The sequence below is a fragment of the Hypanus sabinus genome, chromosome 3 (genome assembly GCF_030144855.1).
Source record: "Hypanus sabinus isolate sHypSab1 chromosome 3, sHypSab1.hap1, whole genome shotgun sequence".
NCBI lineage: Eukaryota > Metazoa > Chordata > Chondrichthyes > Myliobatiformes > Dasyatidae > Hypanus > Hypanus sabinus.
The window spans coordinates 39,819,453-39,846,691 of record NC_082708.1 but is presented as its reverse complement, the minus strand read 5'-3'; the positions used below and the strand labels follow the sequence as shown (position 1 = coordinate 39,846,691).

The 27,239-nt window shown below is 39.5% G+C and overlaps 1 protein-coding gene across 4 annotated transcripts in view; it reads right to left on the bottom strand.

The window, feature by feature from the left end:
* LOC132391220 (high affinity cationic amino acid transporter 1-like) overlaps positions 1-27,239 on the bottom strand; it is an 83,863-nt gene that overhangs the window by 12,233 nt on the left and 44,391 nt on the right. For all 4 annotated transcript variants that reach the window (XM_059964127.1, XM_059964128.1, XM_059964129.1 and 1 more), the window contains 5 exons: positions 25,738-25,877; positions 22,101-22,203; positions 21,398-21,612; positions 12,704-12,870; positions 12,505-12,613 (listed from right to left, as the gene is read on the bottom strand). In XM_059964127.1, the coding sequence (XP_059820110.1) occupies positions 12,505-12,613; positions 12,704-12,870; positions 21,398-21,612; positions 22,101-22,203; positions 25,738-25,877 (734 nt within the window). The remainder of the gene's footprint in view (positions 1-12,504; positions 12,614-12,703; positions 12,871-21,397; positions 21,613-22,100; positions 22,204-25,737; positions 25,878-27,239) is intronic.

Genomic DNA, 27,239 nt, shown 5'->3' with positions numbered 1-27,239 from the left:
AAAAGCAGGTGGAGTCGTCATATTGGACACTTGGTTCACTGTTACAATTGTACTCGCAATGAGGCTACAGGGTATTCGCCCTATTATCTGATGTTTGGGCGGGAAGCGAGGTTGCCCATTGACGTGTGTTTTGGAGGTGGAGTGGGTGAATTTCCCGGGAAGTCCCATCTAAAGTACGTGTCCGACATGAAGAGGGAGTTACAGCGGGCGTACGAGTTGGCCGAGGCGGCGGCTACCAAACAAAATCAGCGGAATAAGATGCGGTATGATCGAAAGGTGAAGTTTGTACAATTATTACCGGGCGACCGGGTCCTTTTACGGAATTTGGGACTCCCTGGTAAGCACAAGTTGGCAGATCGATGGGCGGCCAGCCCCTATGTAATAGAGAGCCAGATGCCGAACCTGCCAGTTTACCGGGTGAAACCCGAGGATGGAAAAGGGCCTATCAAGGTACTCCATAGGAATCACCTGCTGCCACTGGGTCAAGCGGTGCAGGTGGATAAGGAGCCCGAGTGGGAGGTTACGCCCAGTACAAGGACTCTGCGAGGGAGCGGAGAACGGGAAGAGCCCGCTGCTGAAGAGCGGGGACGGGTCCCTCACTCGGGAATGGCTACCAATTCAGAGGAGGACGACTCAGATGAGTGGGTCCTGTTCCCATTCGCTAGTGCTCCAGTACCAGGAGAGGAGGCTCCTGGCCCTTCCCATACTGAATTGGGTGAGAGGAGGGAAGGTCTTGAGGGTCAGATGGAGAGGCAGCCTACATTGGTGGGAGAGAGGGTGGAATCTGAGCGTGAGCCGGAGAGATCTCGGGTGAGGGAGGACCCCTGTGAGGAAGGGGGTGCGGGTCTGTCAGGTAGACCTGGGGTGTCCGAGACAGTGGGTTCGCAGGTGACGAGGGAGCCCAGTGGGGCAGAAGGGGTATGGAGATCTCAGAGGATTAGGCGACCCCCGGAGCGGTTGACATATGTGGTACCGGGAGAACCGAGTGTGATTTCTACTGCTCTGGGTAGTTATGTCATTGCCTTCTGCACCTGGGTTGGGTTTTGTGTGTTGCAAGAAGCTTTGGGGACCTCTAGTAATGCCATGAGGGCATGACATTTGCTGGTGGGGAGAGAATGTACAATGTCCTGGGTATGTTACTCAAAATGGCCTCTTTGGTTTGTTACAAGTAGGAATGTTTCTTTGTCCGATAAGTGTTTCTCTAGCCGTTGTTTCACTTTAGAATGGCTGATATGGTAATTGTATTCATTTGTTAATCAATGGGGAATGTCATTGTGTCTTGTGATGCTGGGAACTTGGGGGAGGGGCTTTCGCGGGTTTTTTGGGGAGAGGCCGAGGAAGACATGGAAGAAGGTGGACGTGTGCTGGACTGCTCGTAAGACCACCGGGGTGGTCCCAGGTGCGACGGCCGGATGGGTCGATTGGTTCGTTGATTGAGCTCCAACGAGTGCACTAAACAGACTGAACTTTGATAAGTGGCGCCTTTTGTTTTTTTTCCTTGTGTATATATATTGTATTGCTTACTACTCTTTTTAATTTTAGTAAACTCTTTAAAGTGTATTTCATAACGGTATTTGTTGTGGATTTGATACTGTTGGCGGGCTCGAGGCGTAAACTCGATTCTCACAGCACCTGCGTGTACGGGAGGTGGGTTGGAGAGTGGCTGGATCCCTTTTTCCCCTAGACATATACCAGCCTGTGGATAAGTGTTACACCAGAAAGGATTGAGGATAGTGAGGAAGGAAAGGTCAGTGCCTTTAAGCCGTTCTGTTTCGTAAATTCTTCGTGGGAATTTCGACGTCGGGGATCGAAGCAAGCGACGTGAAAGAGAACTTAAATCGTCCTGTAAAGTCTCTCCTTTTAAATGGACTGTGAGCATATCGAACTTTTGGCAATATCACTTTAAGAACTGTTCTGGCAATATCACTTTAAGAACTGTTTTGGAATATCACTTCAAAGAACTGTTTTGGGAATATCACTTTACGAACTGTTTGAACAGCCGCTCAGCAGCTGTTTCCGGTTACGGTAGTGTTTGTTTACTTTTGGGGGGTTTGTTTTCTGTGTTTAATAAACGTGTTGTTTTATTATAAGAAACCCTTGCCGAACTCATATATTTATTGTTGCCTGAATACGTAACATTAAATATGGGGGCTCGTCCGGGATTGAATTTTTTGAGTTTACATGCTTGCTAACTTTTAAATCGGTGTTTTGGAAACGGGGATTACTCGGTTCTTTTGTTTGGCTTGTTGTGGTATTCGGCAGCAATGAATATTGATGAGTTTCTGGCTTCGCCAGCTGCAGAGGTGTTGGCGAAGGCGAAAAAAACTGAGGTGTTTGAGATAGCTAGTAGATTGCGACTTAAAGGTATTTTGCAGAGGACTTCTAAGGCTGTAATACAGAGGAAAATCGCGTCACACTATGTGGATTCGGGTGTTTTTGATGAATCGATTTTAGAGTCGTTTCAAATAAGTAATCTGGAGATGCAGTTGCAAATCGAACAAATGAAATTGGAGAGGTGTAAATTGGAGGCAGAACAAAAGCAGAGAGAATTTGCATATGCAATGGAGGAATTAAGGACTGGAAATCAGTCTTCTGGTTCTAAAAAAACGTTTGTTGCTAGTCAAGAAATTAAATTGGTCCCTCCATTTAGTGAAACAGAAGTGGAAAGGTATTTTCAACATTTTGAAACTATTGCTCTGATGTCAGAGTGGCCGAAAGATAAATGGTCAGTGTTGTTACAAAGTGTAATTAAAGGCAAAGCACAACAAGTTTACACAGCTTTAACAGCTGCACAAGCTCTTGATTATGATATTGTAAAGAGTCATATTTTAAACGCATATGAGTTAGTCCCAGAAGCATATAGGGAAAGATTCAGAAGTTTGAAAAAGTCTGTGGAAAAAACTTATGTGGAATTTGCCTATGATAAAGCTATGTGTTTTGAGAGATGGGTTTCTTCTAAAAATGTAAATTGGGACTATGATACATTGAGAGAGCTGATTTTAATGGAGGAATTTAAAAGAAGCATTCCTGTTGAAGTAAGGACTTACTTAAATGAGAAGGATACTGATAAATTGCAGGACTGTGCTAGATTAGCTGATGAGTATGTTTTGATCCATAAGAACAAATTTCCTCAAGGCAGAATTTTTAAGAGGAAAAATAACACGGAGACTCCAGATAAATTTGAAATTAAATCGGAGGTTAATGAGAAAGTTAATGAGAAAGGAAAGCCTGTGAAGGAAAGACAGTTTGGTCTTACTTGTAACTATTGTAAGAAGCCTGGCCATGTAATAGCTAACTGTTTCAAATTGAGAAAGAAAGAGAAGGAACTTTAATGAAGAGTCTGATACTGGTGAGGTAAATTACATAAGAGGTGTTGGAAGTGATTTTATGCCTGTACATTTACATAAAGTAAATTTAAAGTCAGGGTTAGTTACAGGATTTGTTAAAATAGGATTACAGCATAGCTTACCTGTGAATGGTATTTCTTTATTGTTAGGTAATGACTTGGCAGGTGGACAAGTTTTTCCTGAAGTGCATTTGACAATGGAGTCAGAGGAACCAGAGTTGAATTCTAACACAGATTCTTCCTGTGTTGTGACTAGAGCTATGGCTAAAAAGATTGATGCGCAGAATGAGGTTGTTATTCAGGACTGTTCAACTCAGGATTCGAGTTTTGAGGATGTGTCAGAGACTTTCTTATCTTCGTTGTTTGAACAAGATTCTGGGAGTAAGTCTGACTATAAAGATTTATCTTTGTCTCGGAAGGAGATGATAGCAGAGCAGAATAGAGACACTGAGATTATAAAATTAAGAGAGCAGGTTTTACTAGATAGTGAAATTGATAAGGTGCCAGTAGGATATTACTTGGAAAAAGGAGTGTTGATGAGGAAGTGGAGATCGCCTACAATTCCTGCAAGTGAGGATTGGAATGTTGTTTACCAGGTAGTTGTTCCAAAAGCTTATCGAAATGAGATTTTGACTTTAGCTCATAGTGTGCCTTTAGGTGGACATCAAGGGGTAAGGAAAACTGTGGACAAGATTTTAAAACATTTTTACTGGCCTGGTCTAAGAAAAGATGTGGCGATGTTTTGTAAAACGTGCCATACTTGTCAAATTGCGGGTAAACCAAATCAGGTTACACCAGTAGCTCCATTACAACCTATCCCAGCATTTGGTGAACCATTTTCTAAAGTTATTGTAGATTGTGTTGGTCCATTACCAAAGACAAAAACTGGTTATCAGTATTTGTTGACTATCATGTGTACTTCTTCTAGGTTTCCAGAGGCAGTGCCACTTAGGAATATAAAAGCTAAGACTGTGACAAAGGCCCTTATAAATTTTTTTTACTTATTTTGGATTACCTAAGGAGATACAAACTGATCAAGGCAGTAATTTTATGTCTGGATTGTTTCAACAGATTGTTTATAAATTGGGAGCTAAGCAAATCACTTCGTCTGCATACCATCCAGAATCGCAGGGTGCCTTGGAGAGGTTTCATTCTACCCTCAAGAATATGATTAGGACATTTTGTGTGGAAAATGAAAGTGACTGGAATGAGGGTATAAACTTACTTTTATTTGCAGTAAGGGAATCGGTACAGGAATCTTTAGGTTTTAGTCCATTTGAACTTGTGTTTGGGCATAGAGTTAGAGGACCTTTAGCTTTGTTGAAAGAACAGTGGATTAATAAGGAAGTACATACTAATTTGTTGGACTATGTGTTGAAATTTAAGGACAGGTTACATAAAGCTTGTAGCTTAGCTAAGGAAAATTTAAAGTTGGCTCAGGAGAAAATGAAGACTTGGTATGATAAAGACGCTAGGATGAGGATGTTTAAGCCTGGAGATAAGGTGTTGGTTCTTTTCCCAGTGCAGACAAATCCTTTACAAGCTAGATTTCATGGTCCTTATGAAATTGTGTCTAAAATCAATAATGTGGATTACGTGGTAAAAACTCCAGATCGTAGAAGGTCAACACAACTTTGCCATATAAATATGTTGAAACCATATTTTGAGAAACAATCTGATACTGTGACTGTTGTGGTTAGTGAGAATGAGTTTGATTTAACTAGGAACGTGATAAATGATTCATCTGACTTTCATTCTAAATCCAACATTGTTTCTGTTAGGTTACCAAATTCAACCATTCTGGAAAATATTGATGAAAAATTAGCACATTTACAGTTAGATCAGAGACAACAGATGAAGGAGTTTGATGTTACAAGAGTACAATATTGTGATAACTCATATTAAAGGTAAAGATAATGTGATTGCTGATTGTCTATCTCGATGTTGAATGTACATTGTAATTTTTTTTTATGGAGTGGTTTTTTTTTCCAATTGTAACACTCCTACTGTATTGTGACTTATAAGCTGTTATATGATGGTGTTGTGTATTGTGTATGTTATAAAATTTATACCTTTGTTTTTCTTGTAAGCAATTGTTAAAAATTTTTGTTCTTGTCAGTCCAAAAATGTTTTTTTTGGAGGGAGGTGTTACGTACTCGTGACACATGACAGTGGAGCCCTTGTCATGTGACTGGGGTTGAAGCTGTACTGGACTTGAGGTGATGGTCTTGTGATGGTGGAATGACGTCATTTTCCCGCCAGTAGAGATCATGTGACGGGTTTTTTTTTTACAGGTTATAAAAGGTAGACCCCACCCTGTGAGCAGGGGCAGTTCGTGGCTGGATTTGCCAAGTTGACTTCATGCCACTGCGTGTTTGAAGTGATGTCGCAGTTTAGTTGAAGGATGAAGTTTTTATTTAATGCCTAAAGTTTAAAAGGTTAATGCCAACAGGTTCTTTATGATTCTGTTAGTTTGAGAATTAAAGGAGAGTGAAGATTCAAGGTTGGAAGTTAAAGATCGAGGAGAATCGCTTTCTACGGTGAAACGAGGGCGACCTTTGTTTGATCCTTATTTGGAAGGATTTCGTTGACTATCTTCGTGTTAATCCCTAGGTTTACCTAGAAAGGATTGAAGGTAGTGGAGAAGGAAAGGTCAGTGCCTTTAAGCCGTTCTGTTTCGTAAATTCTTCGTGGGAATTTCGACGTCGGGAATCGAAGCAAGCGACGTGAAAGAGAACTTAAATCGTCCTGTAAAGTCTCTCCTTTTAAATGGACTGTGAGCATATCGAACTTTTGGCAATACCACTTTAAAGAACTGTTTTGGAATATCACTTTACGAACTGTTTGAACAGCCGCTCAGCAGCTGTTTCCGGTTACGGTAGTGTTTGTTTACTTTTGGGGGGTTTGTTTTCTGTGTTTAATAAACGTGTTGTTTGTTATAAGAAACCCTTGCCGAACTCATATATTTATTGTTGCCTGAATACGTAACATTAAATATGGGGGCTGCGTCGGGATTGAATCTTTTGAGTTTACATGCTTGCTAACTTTTAAATCGGTGTTTTGGAAACGGGGATTACTCGGTTCTTTTGTTTGGCTTGTTGTGGTATTCAGCAGCAATGAATATTGATGAGTTTCTGGCTTCGCCAGCTGCGGAGGTGTTGGCGAAGGCGAAAAAAACTGAGGTGTTTGAGCTAGCTAGTAGATTGCGACTTCAAGGTATTTTGCAGACTACTTCTAAGGCTGTGATACAGAGAAAAATCGCGTCACACTATGTGGATTCGGGTGTTTTTGATTAATCGATTTTAGAGTCGTTTCAAATAAGTAATCTGGAGATGCAGTTGCAAATCGAACAAATGAAATTGGAGAGGTGTAAATTGGAGATGGAACAAAAGCAGAGAGAATTTGCATTTGCAATGGAGGAATTAAGGACTGGAAATCAGTCTTCTGGTTCTAAAAAAACGTTTGTTGCTAGTCAAGAAATTAAATTGGTCCCTCCATTTAGTGAAACAGAAGTGGAAAGGTATTTTCAACATTTTGAAACGATTGCTCTGATGTCAGAGTGGCCGAAAGATAAATGGTCAGTGTTGTTACAGAGTGTAATTAAAGGCAAAGCACAACAAGTTTACACAGCTTTAACAGCTGCGCAAGCACTTGATTATGATATTGTAAAGAGTCATATTTTAAACGCATATGAGTTAGTCCCAGAAGCATATAGGGAAAGATTCAGAAGTTTGAAAAAGTCTGTGGAAAAAACTTATGTGGAATTTGCCTATGATAAAGCTATGTGTTTTGAGAGATGGGTTTCTTCTAAAAATGTAAATGGGGACTATGATACATTGAGAGAGCTGATTTTAATGGAGGAATTTAAAAGAAGCATTCCTGTTGAAGTAAGGACCTACTTAAATGAGAAGGATACTGATAAATTGCAGGACTGTGCTAGATTAGCTGATGAGTATGTTTTGATCCATAAGAACAAATTTCCTCAGGGCAGAATTTTTAAGAGGAAAAATAACACGGAGACTCCAGATAAATTTGAAATTAAATCGGAGGTTAATGAGAAAGTTAATGAGAAAGGAAAGCCTGTGAAGGAAAGACAGTTTGGTCTTACTTGTAACTATTGTAAGAAGCCTGGCCATGTAATAGCTAACTGTTTCAAATTGAAAAAGAAAGAGAAGGAAGCAGTTCCAGATGCTTGTGTGCAACATACTGAAGAACCTGTAAAGTTACAGGGTTTGATAAACATAAATGAGGCTTTGTTAGAGTCTGACCAAGTTAGAAAGGGATATGATCATTTTGTAACTGAAGGGTTTGTATCCTTGAAGGAAGGATCTACTCTGGTGCCAATAAAAATCCTTAGGGATACTGGTGCTTCTCAGTCATTGATGTTAGACAGTGTGTTGAAGTTTAATGAAGAGTCTGATACTGGTGAGGTAAATTACATAAGAGGTGTTGGAAGTGATTTTATGCCTGTACATTTACATAAATTTAAAGTCAGGGTTAGTTACAGGATTTGTTAAAGTAGGATTACAGCATAGCTTACCTGTGAAGGGTATTTCTTTATTGTTAGGTAATGACTTGGCAGGAGGACAAGTTTTTCCTGAAGTGAATTTGACAATGGAGTCAGAGGAACCAGAGATGAATTCTAACACAGATTCTTCCTGTGTTGTGACTAGAGCTATGGCTAAAAAGATTGATGCGCAGAATGAGGTTGTTATTCAGGACTGTTCAACTCAGGATTCGAGTTTTGAGGATCTGTCAGAGACTTTCTTATCTTCGTTGTTTGAACAAGATTCTGGGAGTAAGTCTGACTATAAAGATTTATCTTTGTCAAGGAAGGAGATGATAGCAGAGCAGAATAGAGACTCTGAGATTATAAAATTAAAAGAGCAGGTTTTACTAGATAGTGAAATTGATAAGGTGCCAGTAGGATATTACTTGGAAAAAGGAGTGTTGATGAGGAAGTGGAGATCGCCTACAATTCCTGCAAGTGAGGATTGGAATGTTGTTTACCAGGTAGTTGTTCCAAAAGCTTATCGAAATGAGATTTTGACTTTAGCTCATAGTGTGCCTTTAGGTGGACATCAAGGGGTAAGGAAAACTGTGGACAAGATTTTAAAACATTTTTACTGGCCTGGTCTAAGAAAAGATGTGGCGATGTTTTGTAAAACGTGCCATACTTGTCAAATTGTGGGTAAACCAAATCAGGTTACACCAGTAGCTCCATTACAACCTATCCCAGCATTTGGTGAACCATTTTCTAAAGTTATTGTAGATTGTGTTGGTCCATTACCAAAGACAAAAACTGGTTATCAGTATTTGTTGACTATCATGTGTACTTCTTCTAGGTTTCCAGAGGCAGTACCACTTAGGAATATAAAAGCTAAGACTGTGACAAAGGCCCTTATGAATTTTTTTACTTATTTTGGATTACCTAAGGAGATACAAACTGATCAAGGCAGTAATTTTATGTCTGGATTGTTTCAACAAATTGTTTATAAATTGGGAGCTAAGCAAATCACTTCGTCTGCATACCATCCAGAATCGCAGGGTACCTTGGAGAGGTTTCATTCTACCCTCAAGAATGTGATTAGGACATTTTGTGTGGAAAATGAAAGTGACTGGAATGAGGGTATAAACTTACTTTTATTTGCAGTAAGGGAATTGGTACAGGAATCTTTAGGTTTTAGTCCATTTGAACTTGTGTTTGGGCATAGAGTTAGAGGACCTTTAGCTTTGTTGAAAGAACAGTGGATTAATAAGGAAGTACATACTAATTTGTTGGACTATGTGTTGAAATTTAAGGACAGGTTACATAAAGCTTGTAGCTTAGCTAAGGAAAATTTAAAGTTGGCTCAGGAGAAAATGAAGACTTGGTATGATAAAGACGCTAGGATGAGGATGTTTAAGCCTGGAGATAAGGTGTTGGTTCTTTTCCCAGTGCAGACGAATCCTTTACAAGCTAGATTTCATGGTCCTTATGAAATTGTGTCTAAAATCAATAATGTGGATTACGTGGTAAAAACTCCAGATCGTAGAAGGTCAACACAACTTTGCCATATAAATATGTTGAAACCATATTTTGAGAAACAATCTGATGCTGTGACTGTTGTGGTTAGTGAGAATGAGTTTGATTTAACTAGGAACATGATAGATGATTCATCTGACTTTCATTCTAAATCCAACATTGTTTCTGTTAGGTTACCAAATTCAACCATTCTGGAAAATATTGATGAAAAATTAGCACATTTACAGTTAGAGCAGAGACAACAGATGAAGGAGTTGATTTTTAAATATAGGGAGTTGTTTCCAGATGTTCCGAGAAGGACTTCTATAGCTTCACATGATGTAGATGTTGGGGATGCCAAACCTATTAAACAACATCCATATAGGATGAACATGGAAAAATGTGAACTTGCTGAGAAAGAAATTGAATATATGTTAGAGAATAATATCATTAGACATTCTAACTCGAATTGGAGTTCGCCATGTGTTATGGTGCCAAAGCCAGATGGTAGTATTAGGTTTTGTACGGATTATAGGAAGGTGAATGCTGTAACGAAAACAGATGCATATCCAATTCCTAGAGTAGATGATTGTGTAGATAAAGTTGGAAAGGCAAAGTTCCTTACAAAGATTGATTTATTGAAAGGGTATTGGTGTGTTCCATTAACGGACAGAGGTAGAGAGATTTCTGCATTTGTAACTCCATCTGGGTTATATGAGTATAATGTTCTTCCATTTGGGATGAAGAATGCCCCAGGTACTTTCCAGAGGATGATTAACTTTGTGATTCAGGGATTGAAAGATACTGATGCTTATATTGATGATTTAGTGACAGGAAATGATACTTGGGAAGCACACATTATTGCGATGGAGAAATTGTTTGAAAGGCTTTCAAAAGCTAACTTAACTATTAATTTAGCTAAGAGTGAATTTGGACATGCCACTGTGACTTACCTTGGTTATGTTGTGGGTCAAGGTAAGGTAGCTCCTGTTCAGGCAAAAGTTCAGGCAATTTTAGAGATTCCCACTCCAACAGGGAAAAAGACTCTCAGAAGGTTTTTGGGAATGGTAGGATATTATGGGAAATTTTGTAAGAATTTTGCTAATGTTGCCCTTCCATTAACTAACCTTCTGCGGAAGAATGAGAAGTTTGTATGGACGGTGCCTTGTCAAGAAGCATTTGAAAAATTGAAAACAATGATATGTCAACAACCTGTGCTTAAGGCACCTGACTTTGGAAAACCTTTTTCATTGGCTGTGGATGCTAGTGATGAAGCTGCAGGAGCAGTATTAATGCAAAGGAATGAGGGTGATGAGGTTGATCATCCAGTAGCTTACTTTTCTAAGAAATTTAATAAGCATCAAAGAAATTATTCGACAATAGAGAAAGAATTGTTATCTCTTGTTTTAGCTTTGGAATATTTTGAGGTATATGTTAGTACAACTCAGAAACCACTTATTGTTTACACTGATCATAATCCGTTAGTTTTTCTGAGTAAGATGAAAAACAAAAACAGAAGGTTATTAAATTGGAGTTTGATGTTACAAGAGTACAATATTGTGATAACTCATATTAAAGGTAAAGATAATGTGGTTGCTGATTGTCTATCTCGATGTTGAATGTACACTGTAATTTTTTTTATGGAGTGGTTTTTTTTCAATTGTAACACTCCTACTGTATTGTGACTTATAAGCTGTTATATGATGGTGTTGTGTATTGTGTATGTTATAAAATTTATACCTTTGTTTTTCTTGTAAGCAATTGTTAAAAATTTTTGTTCTTGTCAGACCAAAAATGTTTTTTTTTGGAGGGAGGTGTTACATACTCGTGACACATGACAGTGGTGCCCTTGTCATGTGACTGGGGTTGAAGCTGTACTGGACTTGAGGTGATGGTCTTGTGATGGTGGAATGACGTCATTTTCCCGCCAGTAGAGATCATGTGACGGTTTTTTTTTACAGGTTATAAAAGGTAGACCCCACCCTGTGAGGAGGGGCAGTTCGTGGCTGGATTTGCCAAGTTGACTTCATGCCACTGCGTGTTTGAAGTGATGACGCAGTTTAGTTAAAGGGTGAAGTTTTTATTTAATGCCTAAAGTTTAAAAGGTTAATGCCAACAAGTTCTTTATGATTCTGTTATTTCGCAATTAGAGGAGAGTGAAGATTCAAGGTTGGAAGTAAAGATCGAGGAGAATCGCTTTCTACGGTGAAACGGGGGCGACCTTTGTTTGATCCTTATTTGGAAGGATTTCGTTGACTATCTTCGTGTTAATCCCTGGGTTTACCAGAAAGGATTGAGGATAGTGAGGAAGGAAAGGTCAGTGCCTTTAAGCCGTTCTGTTTCGTAAATTCTTCGTGGGAATTTCGACGTCGGGGATCGAAGCAAGCGACGTGAAAGAGAACTTAAATCGTCCTGTAAAGTCTTTCCTTTTAAATGGACTGTGAGCATATCGAACTTTTGGCAATACCACTTTAAAGAACTGTTTTGGAATATCACTTTACGAACTGTTTGAACAGCCGCTCAGCAGCTGTTTCCGGTTACGGTAGTGTTTGTTTACTTTTGGGGGGTTTGTTTTCTGTGTTTAATAAACGTGTTGTTTGTTATAAGAAACCCTTGCCGAACTCATATATTTATTGTTGCCTGAATACGTAACACTTTAACTTAGGTTAGGTGGACACAACTGATCCAAATGCACTCCTTACAGAAAAGCAAGGCTAGTGGCTGAACAAACATCTATCCCTCAATCAATGGCACCAAAGCAGGGCAACTTCTCATTTTCCTCAATCTTCTTCCTGACATAACTACAAAACAAGTCGAAGAAACTTCACAAAATATTTTAGTTGTTCACATAGGTGACCCCATTTGGTAACAAAAATTTGCCCTTATAGAATTCACAAATTACTATCAAAATTTTTGAAATATGGAATAAAATACTCTGTCACTGAATCAGGGAAAAAAAAATGCCACCAACCCACATTTCCTGATGCAAGCACAGGTGACACAACTTCACATATGGAGAATCGAGATAACAGACCATTTTGTATGAATGCAACCACCACCTCTCAATAACACAAGGGTCATCAGCAAAATGCTTCCAGGTCACTGACAAAATGGTGAGAAAAGCAACCTAAAGGTACAATATTTTCTTCCTCACCTATTACCATCCAGATCGCAAAGCGTATCCAAGTGCCTCTGTCCAACTGCATCATTAGGTACACGTTCACAAGAATGCTCACAACAGGTAAACAAGGCAAGAGAGGCACCTGAAATTCGCAATGAAATACACATAAAGTTAATTTAGAGAGGTCGGTCAGGTGACTCAAGCTGTAACGGAAGAAAATCAGGAAGCTCACCTTAAATGAGAGTACCACTTTACTTTCTGGTTGTCTCCAAATTATGACAGTGAAAAACACGCAGAGCAGAATCACTGCAAGCAACAAGCATATGGACCAGGATTTCCTCTCCAACAAAGCATCTTTAGTATAAACAGTCAATAGGCAAAATATCAGGATGAAAAGTCCTGTAACAGAAAACACTGACTGTTATTGTTTGATAGATTTTGTTTAAATCCAAGATTATTTTAGAAATTATTAAAGAGCATAAAACCTTTTGCTTCACATTCGTTTTATTAAAATTTGACGGAACATTACCAGAGGCCTACTCCCTGAAGAAGAGGAAACTCAAAATGGCGCCCAGTACAGCTACTTATATACCCAAAGATGAGAAAAGGTTCATTTACACCCACAGATAACAATAAATCAATTAGAAAATATTCATTTGATACCAGAGTAAAAATTAACCAATGAGGAAACATCTATTAATTTAACGAAGAACAAAGAAGCTAAGAAGCCTTCAGAATTATACTTTGTATGGCCACTAGAGGCTTATTAAACTGCTATGCATATTATAGCCACTAGGAATTATAGTGAGCAATTACTTGTACGCAAAATAATTATATAAAACATAAGCAGATAATTGTTAAACTGAAAAAAATGACAATTAAACAATCAGATACATCAATTCCTCTTTGATTCTAACTCATGTTTAGAATCATTCAAAGGCAGAAGAAACTAGTATCTATGTTGCATATAAAATAATCAGAAAACTAGGTTATGAAGTATCAAAGAGAATATGTATTCTTCAAAGTATATTCATAAAGATTATGTCATTATTAGACAGATCAGTAGGCACACTTAATGTGAGTTCTAACTATTCTATTAATGATCGTCTCTAGACAAGTAAAACAGATGTGCCTGTTCATAATTTACATTAGTATGAATATTATGACTCATGATGTTGAGTAACCCCAGCCTCCGTGACTTGAATGAATCAAACCAAAGAAATCCCACCCTTCAGATAGATGTACTTTAGCTGCTTCTTTACAAATATTATGATCAGCCAAATCAGTTGTGTCTTCAGACTCGTCAGGAATGTATGTACAAGCCCCATGCCTATAAATACACATTTCCAACTGCTAAGATCTAATGCCATACAATTTTGAAGGGGCATCTAACACATGGCAATCATTTCTGTTGTTGCCTTTCCCAAGGCTTCTGCAGTGTCACTGCTCACCCTTTCTAAGACTATAGCAATATTTTAAATCTCTCTTATACTTCTTGCAACACCATAAAATGGGAATAAAATTGATGCAAAGTGATCTCCTTCTGAAACATTTTGTTTACTTCTAGACTCTGGAAGTAAAGGTGTGTGTATGTTTCATGGCAGGAAAGACATACCCTAATAACAAGATCCTAACCAATACATGGAAGAAAGGAGTAGGCTCCATTCCCACACAGAAGTACAGGTACATATTCCATGAACATAGACCATTTCTTATTACTTTATTGGACTGTAATAATTTTCTGATCATCAATGATACAAGTATACATTATTAGTCTTCTCAATTTGCACATAATGAATTAGGAAAATTGTCAAAAATCTAAGAACAGAGATTAAAATAAACTTCATAATGTTCAGTAGTTGTCAACTTTGCTCCAAGTCTTCTGGCTGGTTAGTGATTTGTTCACTGTAGCCCATCAACGTAGGCGCTGGAGCTAAGATGTTGCTAGCACGTTAAGCACAGTATTTCGCCAGATAGCATTTCAGCTCGTTGGTAATTAACCGCACTTGATAAGGACCTTCTCATCAGCTCACAGTGGTTCCTTACTCAGGACCCACTTGCCAGGAATCAGGATGTGCCTCCTTCTGCTGGATCACTCGAAATGGCAGAAACTCAGCTTGGGTTAATCCACACAATAGTTAACCAAACAGTCTGCCAGAATGTGCATGTCAGCCTCCCTGAGATGGCAGACTTCTGGCAGAGACATAGGACGTCCCGTTACCACCTCAAATAGACTTAGCTTTGGGGTTGCTCCAATGCTACAAGACCGCAGGAAGAGCTGTAGGCCATCGTACACCTTCCTATTGATTGATGATTCCATTTGACTTGTCCTGATGACTCTGGGTGATGTACACAATGAAAAGGCGATTCAATGCTCATCAGTCAACATAATTCCTGACAAACACTCCCTGTGAAATATGTTCCTTGGTCAGAAATAATGTGATATATAGTCCTTGATCAGAGTTTTTGCTGTGTGTGTATGGCAGTGACTATTCTTGCTGGAAAACTTTCACCCCATCTTGAAAACTTGTCTACTATTACCGCTGCTTCTGAGTATCCTTTGCACTTTGGTAAAGAAACTTAGTCCACTTGTAAATGTACTAAGTGGACCTGGTGGGGTAGGAGCACTTAAGTGTGATAGCTTTTCCACTGCTCCAGAATTTGTTTTCTGGCATGTCACACATCTTTCAAAGATTTGTCAAGCTTGTTCCCTGAACTTTGGGTTTGACCACCACCGAGACGATCTGGAGTGTAGTTGCTGTGCCAGATGAGGAGCTACTAGTCCATGTACAGCGGCACATCTCCAAACTCCATCACTGTTTAAACTCTCACTATTCTCCATCCAGAACCACTTTTCCTGTCTGGAGCACCTCTCAGACATCTTGTATACACAGTTCAACTTTTGTTTTTATAGTTCCAGCTGTAGGGTTCACTGCAGATGTTCTTGATACTCCCTTTATTCCTTCCCATGCTGCTTTACTTACAGTTTCATCCATGAATGTACTTACACAGCTTTCCACTTCAGTAATTTTGGAGTAGCTTTTACATTTTAATACTGACGGCAGTGCACGGCATCCTTAAGTTCTTGCATTAGCTGGCCATTCTTGACTGGCCACTAGAAATCCTCTTTGGCTCCACAAGCTTCCAAAGTCATGAATGACTCCAACAGCATATGGAGAATCAGTGTAGATATCAGTTGATCTTCCCTCTCCCAACTCTCAGGCTTCACTCAAAGCATTTAGTTCTGCCTGTAGCGTGGAGGTCATGCTTCCTGACGCCAGTACTTCAGTTTCAGAAATCACCATTCGAATTCCTGTCTCAGTCACTGAAGAACCAGTGTACAGAATCTGACCTTTCGTACAGTAATAACCAGCAGGATTCTGTCTGTCTCCACGTTCTTGAATTAAAACTGCCATCAAGTGTTTCTCATTGACATACAGGGTAAATGATTTAAACTGTATCAGGGATCATCAGCAGGTGCAGGACACAATGTCACCTTGAAAGTTTGAAATGCTTCCAGTTGTTCAATAAGAGTCACAGTCTGAGCATGTATTCCTTCAGTAGATTGCAGAGTCATTGATGAATAGTTGATTGATCTCCCACTAATTTGTCAATACAGTGACTAGCAATGGTTTCATACCCATTCCTGTATGTCTTCACTATTGGAGCAAGCAGTGACATAACTTGTCTGTTGTTTCATCACTACAGTTCTCACTCGAGTCACAAGGGGCTGCCGTAGAATTCATGTCATGTCCATCCTGTAATTCCGTGGAGTTCATATGGTGGCTCTGTACCTGATGTGGGCTGTAATTCTTCAGGCGGAGCTACAGAAGCAGGTGTTGCCCTGGGCGGAGCCCCAGCAGGAGGGTCACTAGCAGGACTGCCCACCTGAAGGCACAGCTACACTTTCCACTTGTTTCACTTTGCTTTGAAGCTCCACACAATGCACATTGTTAGAAATACTGTGTTCTTTTACTCACACATTCGATCAAACCGACCATGTAGTCTTATCTGTAAATCGGCAGTAGGTATTTTCCATCTCTTATCACATACTTGCACAATATCATCTAGGAGCCAGGTTTCATTAGATTCAACATTGATTTATTCCATTGGGATTCTTGCCAATAATTTTATCAAACTTAAATGATTCACCTAAGTAAATTCCACGACTTTGCCATTGTTACGATAATCTTAATTGGTACATGCATTTTATTAATTTGACAATCTCGAAATGTTAATAGTTTGCAGCCGAAATTTTAACAGGTTGGCCTGCAACTGAATTTAATTATTTTCCCATGCTCTGCTAGCTTACACTTTATAAAAAGTTCTCTCTGGCTCTTACGAATTTATTATCTTTTTATCTGTGCTCCATTGCTTATACATATTTAATAACTGACCCTCTACCAGTTTGCATATTTAGTCCGCACTCTCCTGATTTCACACTTGAAGACACCACCCAGCATAAAACAGCTACTTTTATACCCAAAGATAAGAAAAATTCTATTCAAATACAGATAATAACCCAATTAGAAAATTCTCATTCAATACTGCAGTTAAAATTAACTGATTTAAAAGCACTTATTCACTTAATGAACAACAAAGAAGCTTCCCAAATTATACCACCAGAGGCTTATTAAACTGTTATGCACATTAAAGCCACCAGGAATCATAGTAAGTAGTTACTTGTATATAAAATACAAGCAGATAATTCATTATTAAATTGCACAGAAAATGACAATTAAACAGTTGGATCTGACATGTTATTCCCTCTGGGAAGTTGTTCGCAGAAAGCTTGTGCAAGTCTTCTTTCCTCATTTAGTAGTGAAGGAAAGGCAAAAGATTGTTTGCTACTTTGGAAGCCATAACAGTTTCCCTTTTTAAAAAAAAAATCACAATTAGTGTCTTATTGTTACAGTCTTACTGTTAACTCCCAAGCATTTATCCCTCTCAAAGTTAACAAACTGGCAGTCTGGGGCCACGCAAAACATTTCCCACAAATTAGATTAAGTCCTAATTTTAAGGTGTGTCACCCTGTTCTCAATTCCATTGAGTGGCAGCAACTGGCCGCCATTTTACATCCACTTTAAACAACTTGGTAACTCACTTCTCAATCTAATTTCCATTAAAAATAAACAAATGCTTTCCTAGCTTCTCAAAGATTTCATAACTACCTTCCTGACTTGACTTCCCCTAAAACCAGTAACCTTCCACAAAACAGAAACTTGGTATCAAGGAACGTGCTTCAAAAGGGGATGTGACCAGCTCTTTGAAAGATACAGCTATAGGCCACTGCATGTTACTTGATATAATGACAACCCATTATCTTTATCTGTAAACAAACTTGCTTACTGGTATTCAGAAATTATGTCTCCCCCTCACAATCACTGACTCCATCACCCTTTCTTGGACGATGTTTATAAAATCAAAATTAAGAAATGTATCCTATAAATTTCAGCATATTTTCAGTTATTAAAGAGCCTAGTTTATACCACAGAACTCACACACAGATAGATCCCCTCAATGAAAATCAGATCAACACTTCTATTCTGCTTATTCACTGACACACACAGTGCTGTCAATTTCATGAAAGCATGAACTTCAAGAATCAATTTTCAAAGAAAAATACATCAAGTCAAAGCAAGTTTGGCTTTCAGAGCTTCATCTTCAAACTGGACTGTCCTTTTTGCACTTCCTTTACTTTCTCCACTATAAACAACTTGCAAAACTCATTTTTTTAAAAAAACAAAGCTCCTCTGATCACTTCATGAAATGTATTCTTAAAGAAGTTAAATCATTTTTAAAATTTGAATGGCTTGAACTAATTCCTGACTTAAGTAGCTGCAGACATATATTTTAAAAAAATCAAAATGAACTTTGATTATCGTTCTCACTAAACCATCTGCTCCAAAATTTACTCCCGATCCTTGGGCTCCAATGTTAACTCAAAAACTTAATTACAATAAGGAATATTCAACTTTTTTAAAACCAGAATTAAAAGCCAACTTCAGCGTATCTCAAGAACGGCTCTCTTTCCTCTTCTGCCCCCTTCTTAATACACACCGTTTGTACATACAAGACTATTTTTTTCTCTTTTTCACAGCCAAATGAGAACATATTTTTCCCCAGGAGAACTGGATTGCATGATTTTATCAGCTAAACATGAACCCAAAGCCATTTAAATGTTTAAACATTAAGAACTTCCTGCCTGGAAGGAGCCTGGTGCTAAGTCTGCACAGGTAGTACTTCCTGCACAGCAACAACTAATAAACAACTGGAACAATTGAAATGAGGAGCAGCTTAGAATTCTGCACAACAGAATCTTATGAGAATGACAGCTTTTGTCCTCTTATTGAATAAACTGTAAAGCAAATGATTGTTTCTAGACTTGTATCTTCAAATAATGTTTCAAAGTCAAATCGCCTTTGGGGCAAAGCAGCTACCCACTTTGTGCTGGATGTGGAGGATGAAAGGTATCGTATACTGTTTCTGAAATTCAAGAGTAAAGAAATAGACTGACTGGAAGTTGGCAGCTTCAAGTAAATTTGAGTCCATGCCACAGGAAATTTACTCTTGGGAGAAGGGACAATGAATACTGTGTTCAGAAGTGTCATAAATACCTTAAATTACAGCCTGGTATGGGAACACCAACGCCTTGGAGTGGAAAGTCCTACAAAAAGTATTGGATTCAGCCCAGTACATCATGGGTAACACATTGTGAAACGTTGTAGAAAAGCAGCACCCATCATTAAAGCTCCTCACCACCCAGGCTGTGCTCCTTCCTCACTATTACCATCAGGTAGAAAGTACAAGTGCCTCAGGTCTCGCACAACACTCATGCTATTTCTGGTGTTCCCACATCCAATGATCTCACTTTAAAAACTCATTATTTGGTCATTTCTTGCTCTTGTTATTTATATCAGCGTCTGCACAGTCTGCTGTTTACTGTGCTCTCGCTCTTTCATTGATCCTGTTCACAGCTCCTGCTCTATAGATTTGCTGAGAATGCTGGCAGGAAAAAGAATCATATGCGGTATGTACTCTGATAATAAATTTTTCTTTATAATAGCTGCTTCAGAGATACTTTATCCCTTATGCCAATCTGAAGCTACATACAACCACAGTGCAATACAGGAACATACCAAACTCAACCACAATACTAATCCCACTGTCCTATATCTATGTATCTAAATGTCTCAAACATTGCTAACAATCTGCCTCTACCACCTCCCATGCCAGTGCATTCCAGACCCTTACCACTGTATCAAAAATGAAACAGCCTTACCAATCTCCTTTAAACTTTCTCCTCCTCACCTTAAACCAACAACCTTTCAGTATTTGGCATCTCTACCCTGAGAAAAGAATCTTACATACTTCCATTAGGTCACCCCTCAACGAAAACAAATTCTGCCCAACTTCTCCTTGTAGCGAGCTAATGCACTCTATTCATGCAAAGATCCCATTGAAGCTCTGCAGAGCCTTAACATCCTTTCTGTAATGCAGTAACCAGAAACAGACACAATACTCCAAAAGCAGCCCAATCAACATTTTAAAACAGCTGCAGCATGACTTGCCTAGACTTACACTCATTGTCCTGAGCTATGAAGTAAAGCAGGCCAAATACTTTCCTTACCATCCTACACACTTGTGTTGCCATTTTTGCCATTTGCCGTACATTGACACTCCAAGGGTTCTGTCAGTTGCTATACAACTTCCTTTTGCACTTGACGACCAAAAATGCATTACTTCACACTTGTTCCAGTTACACTCAATCTGTGATTTCTCTGCCCAAATTTCCAAATCCCTGCTGTACCCTTTGAAAAGCCTTCTCTATCCACAACTCTAATTGTCAAGTCATCTGCAACATTGTTATTTAGACCACCTACATTTTCGTCCAAATCAATATTACGAAGAACTAAACCTGCTGCGATACAACTGGTCATTGCCTTCCAGTTAGAAGGACATCTCTCCATTTGTGCCCTCTACCTTTTGTAACCAAATCAATTTTGCACCCAACGTATCTGCCAGCTCTGGCTCCCATGTCCCTTAATCTTCTGGATCCGCCTATGAGGGAACTTGTCAAATGCTAAAGTCCATGCACACAACATCCACTGACCTACCCTCAATCATCTTCGTCACTTCTGTAAAGAACTCAATCAAATTTGTAAGACAGGACCTTGCCCACACTGAGCCATGCTGACTAACCCCAGGAAGTCCACGGTTTTCTAAATACAAAAATATCCTGCCCCTAAGAATCTTCTCCAATAATTTCACTTCCACGCTTCCACACAAGAAAAACACATCCTTTAATTCCATCTGTAGATAGGTAGAGATAATATACAGAATCTAGTGTGAAGGGTACAAACGACAAGAACGTGCATTTTAGGAGGAATACAGCACTAAGTTATGTATGTTTTTGATGGTTTTCAATAATGGAAGAATGTATCAAGAACTATACACCCACCACTTGCTGGAAGTATTGGACCACATTAACTTAGCTTTGGAGCATTGAAATTGGGCATGATGACTGCCCATATACACTTAGTGTTACTGAACACAGCCAACTACAGAAATCAAAACTGCAGACACTGCTAATTTGAAATAAAAGTTTAAGTGGAAACACTCTGCAGTTTAGAAAGCATCTCTGGAAAAAGGAGTTAATGTTTCAAGTCAAAGACATTTCATGTGATGGCCCTGGCTGCATTTAAACAGCAAGGGCAGATCTCCTTCGTCAATCCCAAGGAAATTATTGTTGTTTATAGACGAGCTCTTCTTTGCAAAGGGAAATAAAGAGGCTTTTTGGAGTAAGCTTATCTACCCCAACTGTTCCAAAGGCAAAACTCTGTATACAGCAAAAGGACTCTGCGAATAATGAAGGTCTAGATTAAAATGGCAAATTTTAAGTGAAGGAGAAATATGATACACTTACCAATTAAACTCACACAAATATTAACTACAGATCCTGATCGCTGAGTAGGGAGTGAGTTTTCAGGAAAAAGCAATGCATTCAATGAGAATTCTTCATCATTCCCTGGTAAAACTTCTGCCTGCGAGTCACTTGTGCTGGCCGATTCAGTTATATCTACATCCTCAGACGTGTTTGCCATTTGATATGTTGCATTAGAAAATTGGTCCGGTTGGTATCTGCAATGGGGAAAATCGGTCATGTTATTTAGCTCAAAATTCTTTTTAAGCCACCTTCTTAACACAAGAGTCTACTCTGTTGTATTTGTAGAAAATACACTGATCTGTCTTGGCATTAATTTTAAGGAACTGTCAACATTCTTTTCAGGCCAGATTCCCTCGGCTGGGATTAGCAATGAGGTGATGCACAGATTGTAATTGTCTCCAGGAAGCAAAAAAAAGTTTACTGTAATCTCTCAAGAGAAAGTGCCCATGCCTGGATGCATCAGCAGACTGCAACCTTGTCACATCCCTTCCCCTCCAGACCCAAACAGCAATGCCCTGAGGTCTCAGATAGTGGCCCTGCTCATGTAAAGTAACCATTTATTTAGAGGGCTAGAGGTTGAGTGGCATTATGTTCAGACCTGGGTACAAATTTACTTTCAGGACAGCACTGATCCAAAAACAAAGAAGATCATTTGACCTGAAGAGATAGACTTTTAAATTACCTGAGCACCAGGACACAAGCAGCCACCAGAGAGTAGGCAAGAAGGGTCCCAATTGACATCAAATCCACAAGATCTTTAAGGTCAAACAAGAACGCCATGATAGCTGCAGCAAAAAGAGTAATACAATTCTAAAGTTTCAGCAGACAGAGCAATAACCTCAAAACACTCAACAGAATTAGTCCATGGTTTTAGGGTAACACAAGCAGACTCTGCAGGTTAACTTTATCCTTTGTGTGGAAAGGGTAATAGCAATTGTGCAAGCTGCCTGAATCTTAAACACACTACAAACAAGCACTTTAGGAATTGGGAAACCAGGCAAACAAGTGACATTGTATATGATCAAAATGAAGAATGTTTGATTCTCATAATCATGAGTTTATACAACATTAAATAAGTAGCAATTATATTTTAACAGTAGTTTGAATATTTAGATGATGAATTCTTATGCCAAATACTACTGGGAGACGTGAGCTGAACAACCACAGCAGGAATTCAACCTTACTAAACATGGTAGCAAGAATACTTGTGTCTATATACAAACCCCATTTCCAGAAAAGTTGGGATATTTTGCAAAATGAAATAAAAACAAAAATCTGTGATATGTTAATTCACATGAACCCTTATTTAACTGACAAACGTACAAAGAAAAGATTTTCAATAGTTTTACTGACCAACTTAATTGTATTTTGTAAATATACACAAATTTAGAATTTGATGGCCGCAACACACTCAACAAAAGTTGGGACAGAGTTAAAAGAAGATTGAAAAGTGCGCGGAATATTCAAGTAACACCGGTTTGGAAGACTCCACATTAAGCAGGCTAATTGGTAGCAGGTGAGGTATCATGACTGGGTATAAAAGTAGCGTCCATCAAAGGCTCAGTCTTTGCAAGCAAGTATGGGTCGTGGCTCACCCCTTTGTGCCAAAATTCGTGAAAGAATTGTTAGTCAGTTCAAAAGGAACATTTCCCAACACAAGACTGCAGAGAATTTAGGTCTTTCAACATCTACAGTACATAATATTGTGAAAAGATTGAGAGAATTCAGAGATGTGTCAGTGTATAAAGGGCAAGCTCGGAAACCACTGTTGAATGCGCGTGATCTTTGAGCCCTCAGGCGGCACCGCCTAAGAAACCGTCATGCTACTGTGACAGTTATAGCCACCTGGGCTCGGGAGTACTTTGGAAAACCATTGTCACTTAACACAGTCCGTCGCTGCATCCAGAAATACAACTTGAAACTGTATTACACAAGGAGGAACCCATACATCAACTCTATGCAGAAACGCCAGCGAGTTCTCTGGGTCCCAGCTCATCTCAGATGGACTGAAAGACTGTGGAACCGTGTGCTGTGGTCAGATGAGTCCACATTTCAGCTAGTTTTCTGAAAAAACGGGCGTCGAGTTCTCTGTGCCAAAGGTGAAAACGACCATCCTGATTGTTATCAGCGAAAGGTGCAAAAGCCAACATCTGTGATGGTATGGGGGTAAATCAGTGCCCACGGCATGGGTGAGTTGCATGTATGTGAAGGTACCATTGACTCTGAGGCGTATATTAGGATTTTAGAGAGACATATGTTGCCATCAAGGCGACGTCTCTTCCTGAGACGTCCATGCTTATTTCAGCAGGACAATGCCAGACCACATTCTGCACGGGCTACAACAGCGTGGCTTTGTAGACACAGAGTGCGTGTGCTTGACTGGACTGTTGCCAGTCCAGATCTGTCTCCTATTGAAAATGTATGCCGCATTATGAAGAAGAGAATCAGACAACGGAGACCACGGACTGTTGAGCAGTTGAAGTCTTACATCAAGAAAGAATGGACAAAATTTCCAATTGCAAATCTACTACAATTACTATCCTCAGTTCCAAAACGATTAAAAAGTGTTATTAAAAGGAAAAGAGATGTAACACAATGGTAAACATGCTTCTCTCCCAACTTTTGTTGAGTGTGTTGCAGTCATCAAATTCTAAATTTGTGTATATTTACAAAATACAATTAAGTTGGTCAGTAAAACTATTGAAAATCTTTTCTTTGTACTTTTGTCAGTTAAATAAAGGTTCACGTGAATTAACACATCACAGATTTTTGTTTTTATTGCACTTTGCAAAATATCCCAACTTTTCTGGAAATGGGGTTTGTATAAGCATTCTTTCTTATTGAGACATCTCATAGTTTGCACAATTATTCTTTTTTTTAATTTTATTTTCAGTTTATCAACCAAACAGACATTATGCAATGTCGCCATCTGAAAAAGAGCAAAGGTATTTTTGGTTGTGGAGTTGGTTGAACTATCAAATGAGTCACTTGCTCTTCAGTAGAAGGCAGTTTTTACAATTGACATCCAACTGAAGCAGCAAGTACAACCTAGATTCACGAGAAGTATGCAGTCACATTTTCCACAAAGATTTACTTTTATTCAAGTTTGATCACCAACTAGTACTATAAGGAAAATATTCACTACATCCATGTGCATTGGAAAAAAAATTATAAACAACACCAATCCCAAGTGGTTAACCATAAGCAACACGTAGCCAACCCACAAAAGATTACAATATGCAAACTTTTAACAAAGGACAAAAGTAACTTAATCAGTCAGTTCAAAAGCCCAAACAAGTAGCTAGAAATTAAGAATCCCTGATATTTTAAACTATCACTGTTTGAAGGGAAATTGAGCTTGTCAGACTAGATTTTCCCACCCATTCTAGAGGGAGGGTTCACCAGTTGTAAGTGTCCTTACTGATACCAGCTAAAGGCACTGGCTGCATCTGTGAAATCAAAGGGCAGACTTTTCTGTTCTATTAAAGAATTCTGCCTAGAATGAAGCTAATCTCAAGGGAAAATACAATAGGGATTTTTATCTTTAATATGAATAAAGTCAAAAGTTATCACGCACAAATTCTGGTTATAAGCGTTATCTGCATACTTACACAGGTTAGTTGCGCAGTCACAATGCAATGTTATTCACTCAAAAATCCACTGCAGTCCAGACTGAGAACTTAATTCAGTGCTTACCAGAGAGTAACCCAGCTGCAATGGTTGAAACTATTGGGACTTTTCTTTCACTTACACGCGACAAAAATCTGAACAGCAGACCATCCCGCCCCATTGCAAACAAGATCCGTGGCAAGGGGATCAGTGAACCTAATAAGCTGCAAGGGAGATGGTGATTGTGAGACAGTATGATTTGACTTTACAGGGAAAGTAAACACATGGATACCAAATTGCTTCAGGACTCTGATAGGATGGAACCACTTGACTTTTTTCCACTTTTTGCAATAATTCTAATATTAGTTTTTAAGTCTGATATCCAGGCAATCCAAATTAGAGAATGTGCTTGTGACGGGTGTGACACCCAGCCAAGTAGCAAAATGTGAACGTGTGCACGCCGACAACTGCTCTGATACAGCTGTAAAGAAATACCAAAGCGGACATTGCTTCACAGCGAGCTAAGGGAGAACTTACAGATCAAATGCTTCATTCACTCCGCGAGTGACTCTGAGAGATGGGGGCAAGCCGCTGCACACAGTGATGGGGAAATGTTCCTAGCAGTTCCACTGAACCAGAGACCATGAAATCACACATTTGGCACAATACATTCACTTCCCCTGACACTTTTGTTTGTGATAAATCCTTACCTGCTACCACCCCTGAGACCAATGTGGCAATCAGTGGCGTTTTGGTCCTTTCGTTGATTCGGGCCAGCACTCTGAACAGCAGCCCATCCTCTGCCATCGCATAAATTACACGCGGCATTGGAAATATGGAGCCAAGAAGACTAACAGAGAAACACAGTCCACCCTATGTTAGTATTGTGTTATCACTTACAAGCAAATAATTATAAACAACATCCCTGAAACAGCCACAGGAATGTTAAAATACATTACTGAGCTCAAAATAAATATTCTCAAATGTGCTGAAAATTGTCATCTTGCTGGTCAGACAGCATGAAATGCTCTGGTACTTTAGGTGAACACAGCGGCAATTAGGGGATGTTCTTTTATTTTATGCTGTTACACTGAAACTAAACACAAGTTAAATGCCTCATTTAGGAAACTACAGATTATTTCTTCACTTTGTGGAAAATAAATCATCCATAAGCTACTCAGAGATAGGAAACTTGATCAAATATAATGACAGCTTTCATTTTACGCGGTACCAAAGAAAAGTGACCAAACTTGTAAACAGACTTTATATATAAAGAATGGATTGCTCTTCAAGAACTTTGACCTAATGTTGGAGTACAGCAATTGAGGAAAGCTCAGGACCTCAGTACTGCAGAGGTTTCAGACATTTGGATAACAAAATTGGGCAGAAAAAGAATGTGTTTTAAATTTTAAATCTCATTAATTTTAAGTCAGTCAATTTACAATGGTCACAACCCGGACAATAAATAGTGGTCCTCCTCCTTTTAGTGAAACAATATGTTATACGCCCAATCTCAGTCCCAGAACAGGAATTGCTGAAGTTACAAAAATATCAGCACTCCTGCCGCACTGGGGTCACCATTGTCCACACTGTGCCCGGGCCGCACTGAGGTCACCATTGTCCACACTGTGCCCGGGCCGCACTGGGGTCACCATTGTCCACACTGTGCCCGGGCCGCACTGAGGTCACCATTGTCCACACTGTGCCCGGGCCGCACTGAGGTCACCATTGTCCACACTGTGCCCGGGCCACACTGGGGTCACCATTGTCCACACTGTGCCCGGGCCGCAATGGGGTCACCATTGTCCACACTGTGCCCGGGCCGCACTGGGGTCACCATTATCCACACTGTGCCCGGGCCGCACTGGGGTCACCATTGTCCACACTGTGCCCGGGCCGCACTGGGGTCACCATTGTCCACACTGTGCCCGGGCCGCACTGCGGGGGTGGGGGTGCATCATTTGCACGCTGCTACAATCGTAAAACAGAGTTGAGACTTTAAAGCTGCTTTTTCACCTTTCAGTGAAAATGGCTTGTACCTCAAGCAGAAACTGAAGGATCCACTAGACAACCAGCACGAGGGCCATATTAAAGTACTTTTCCATTGTGGTGGTCAGGCTGCAGTTTAAAACAAGACTGGCACACTGACATTCAATCCTGCAGTCCATCTTTGTGCTGGTCCTCAGTGACTCTAGACCAATCACGTACAGAA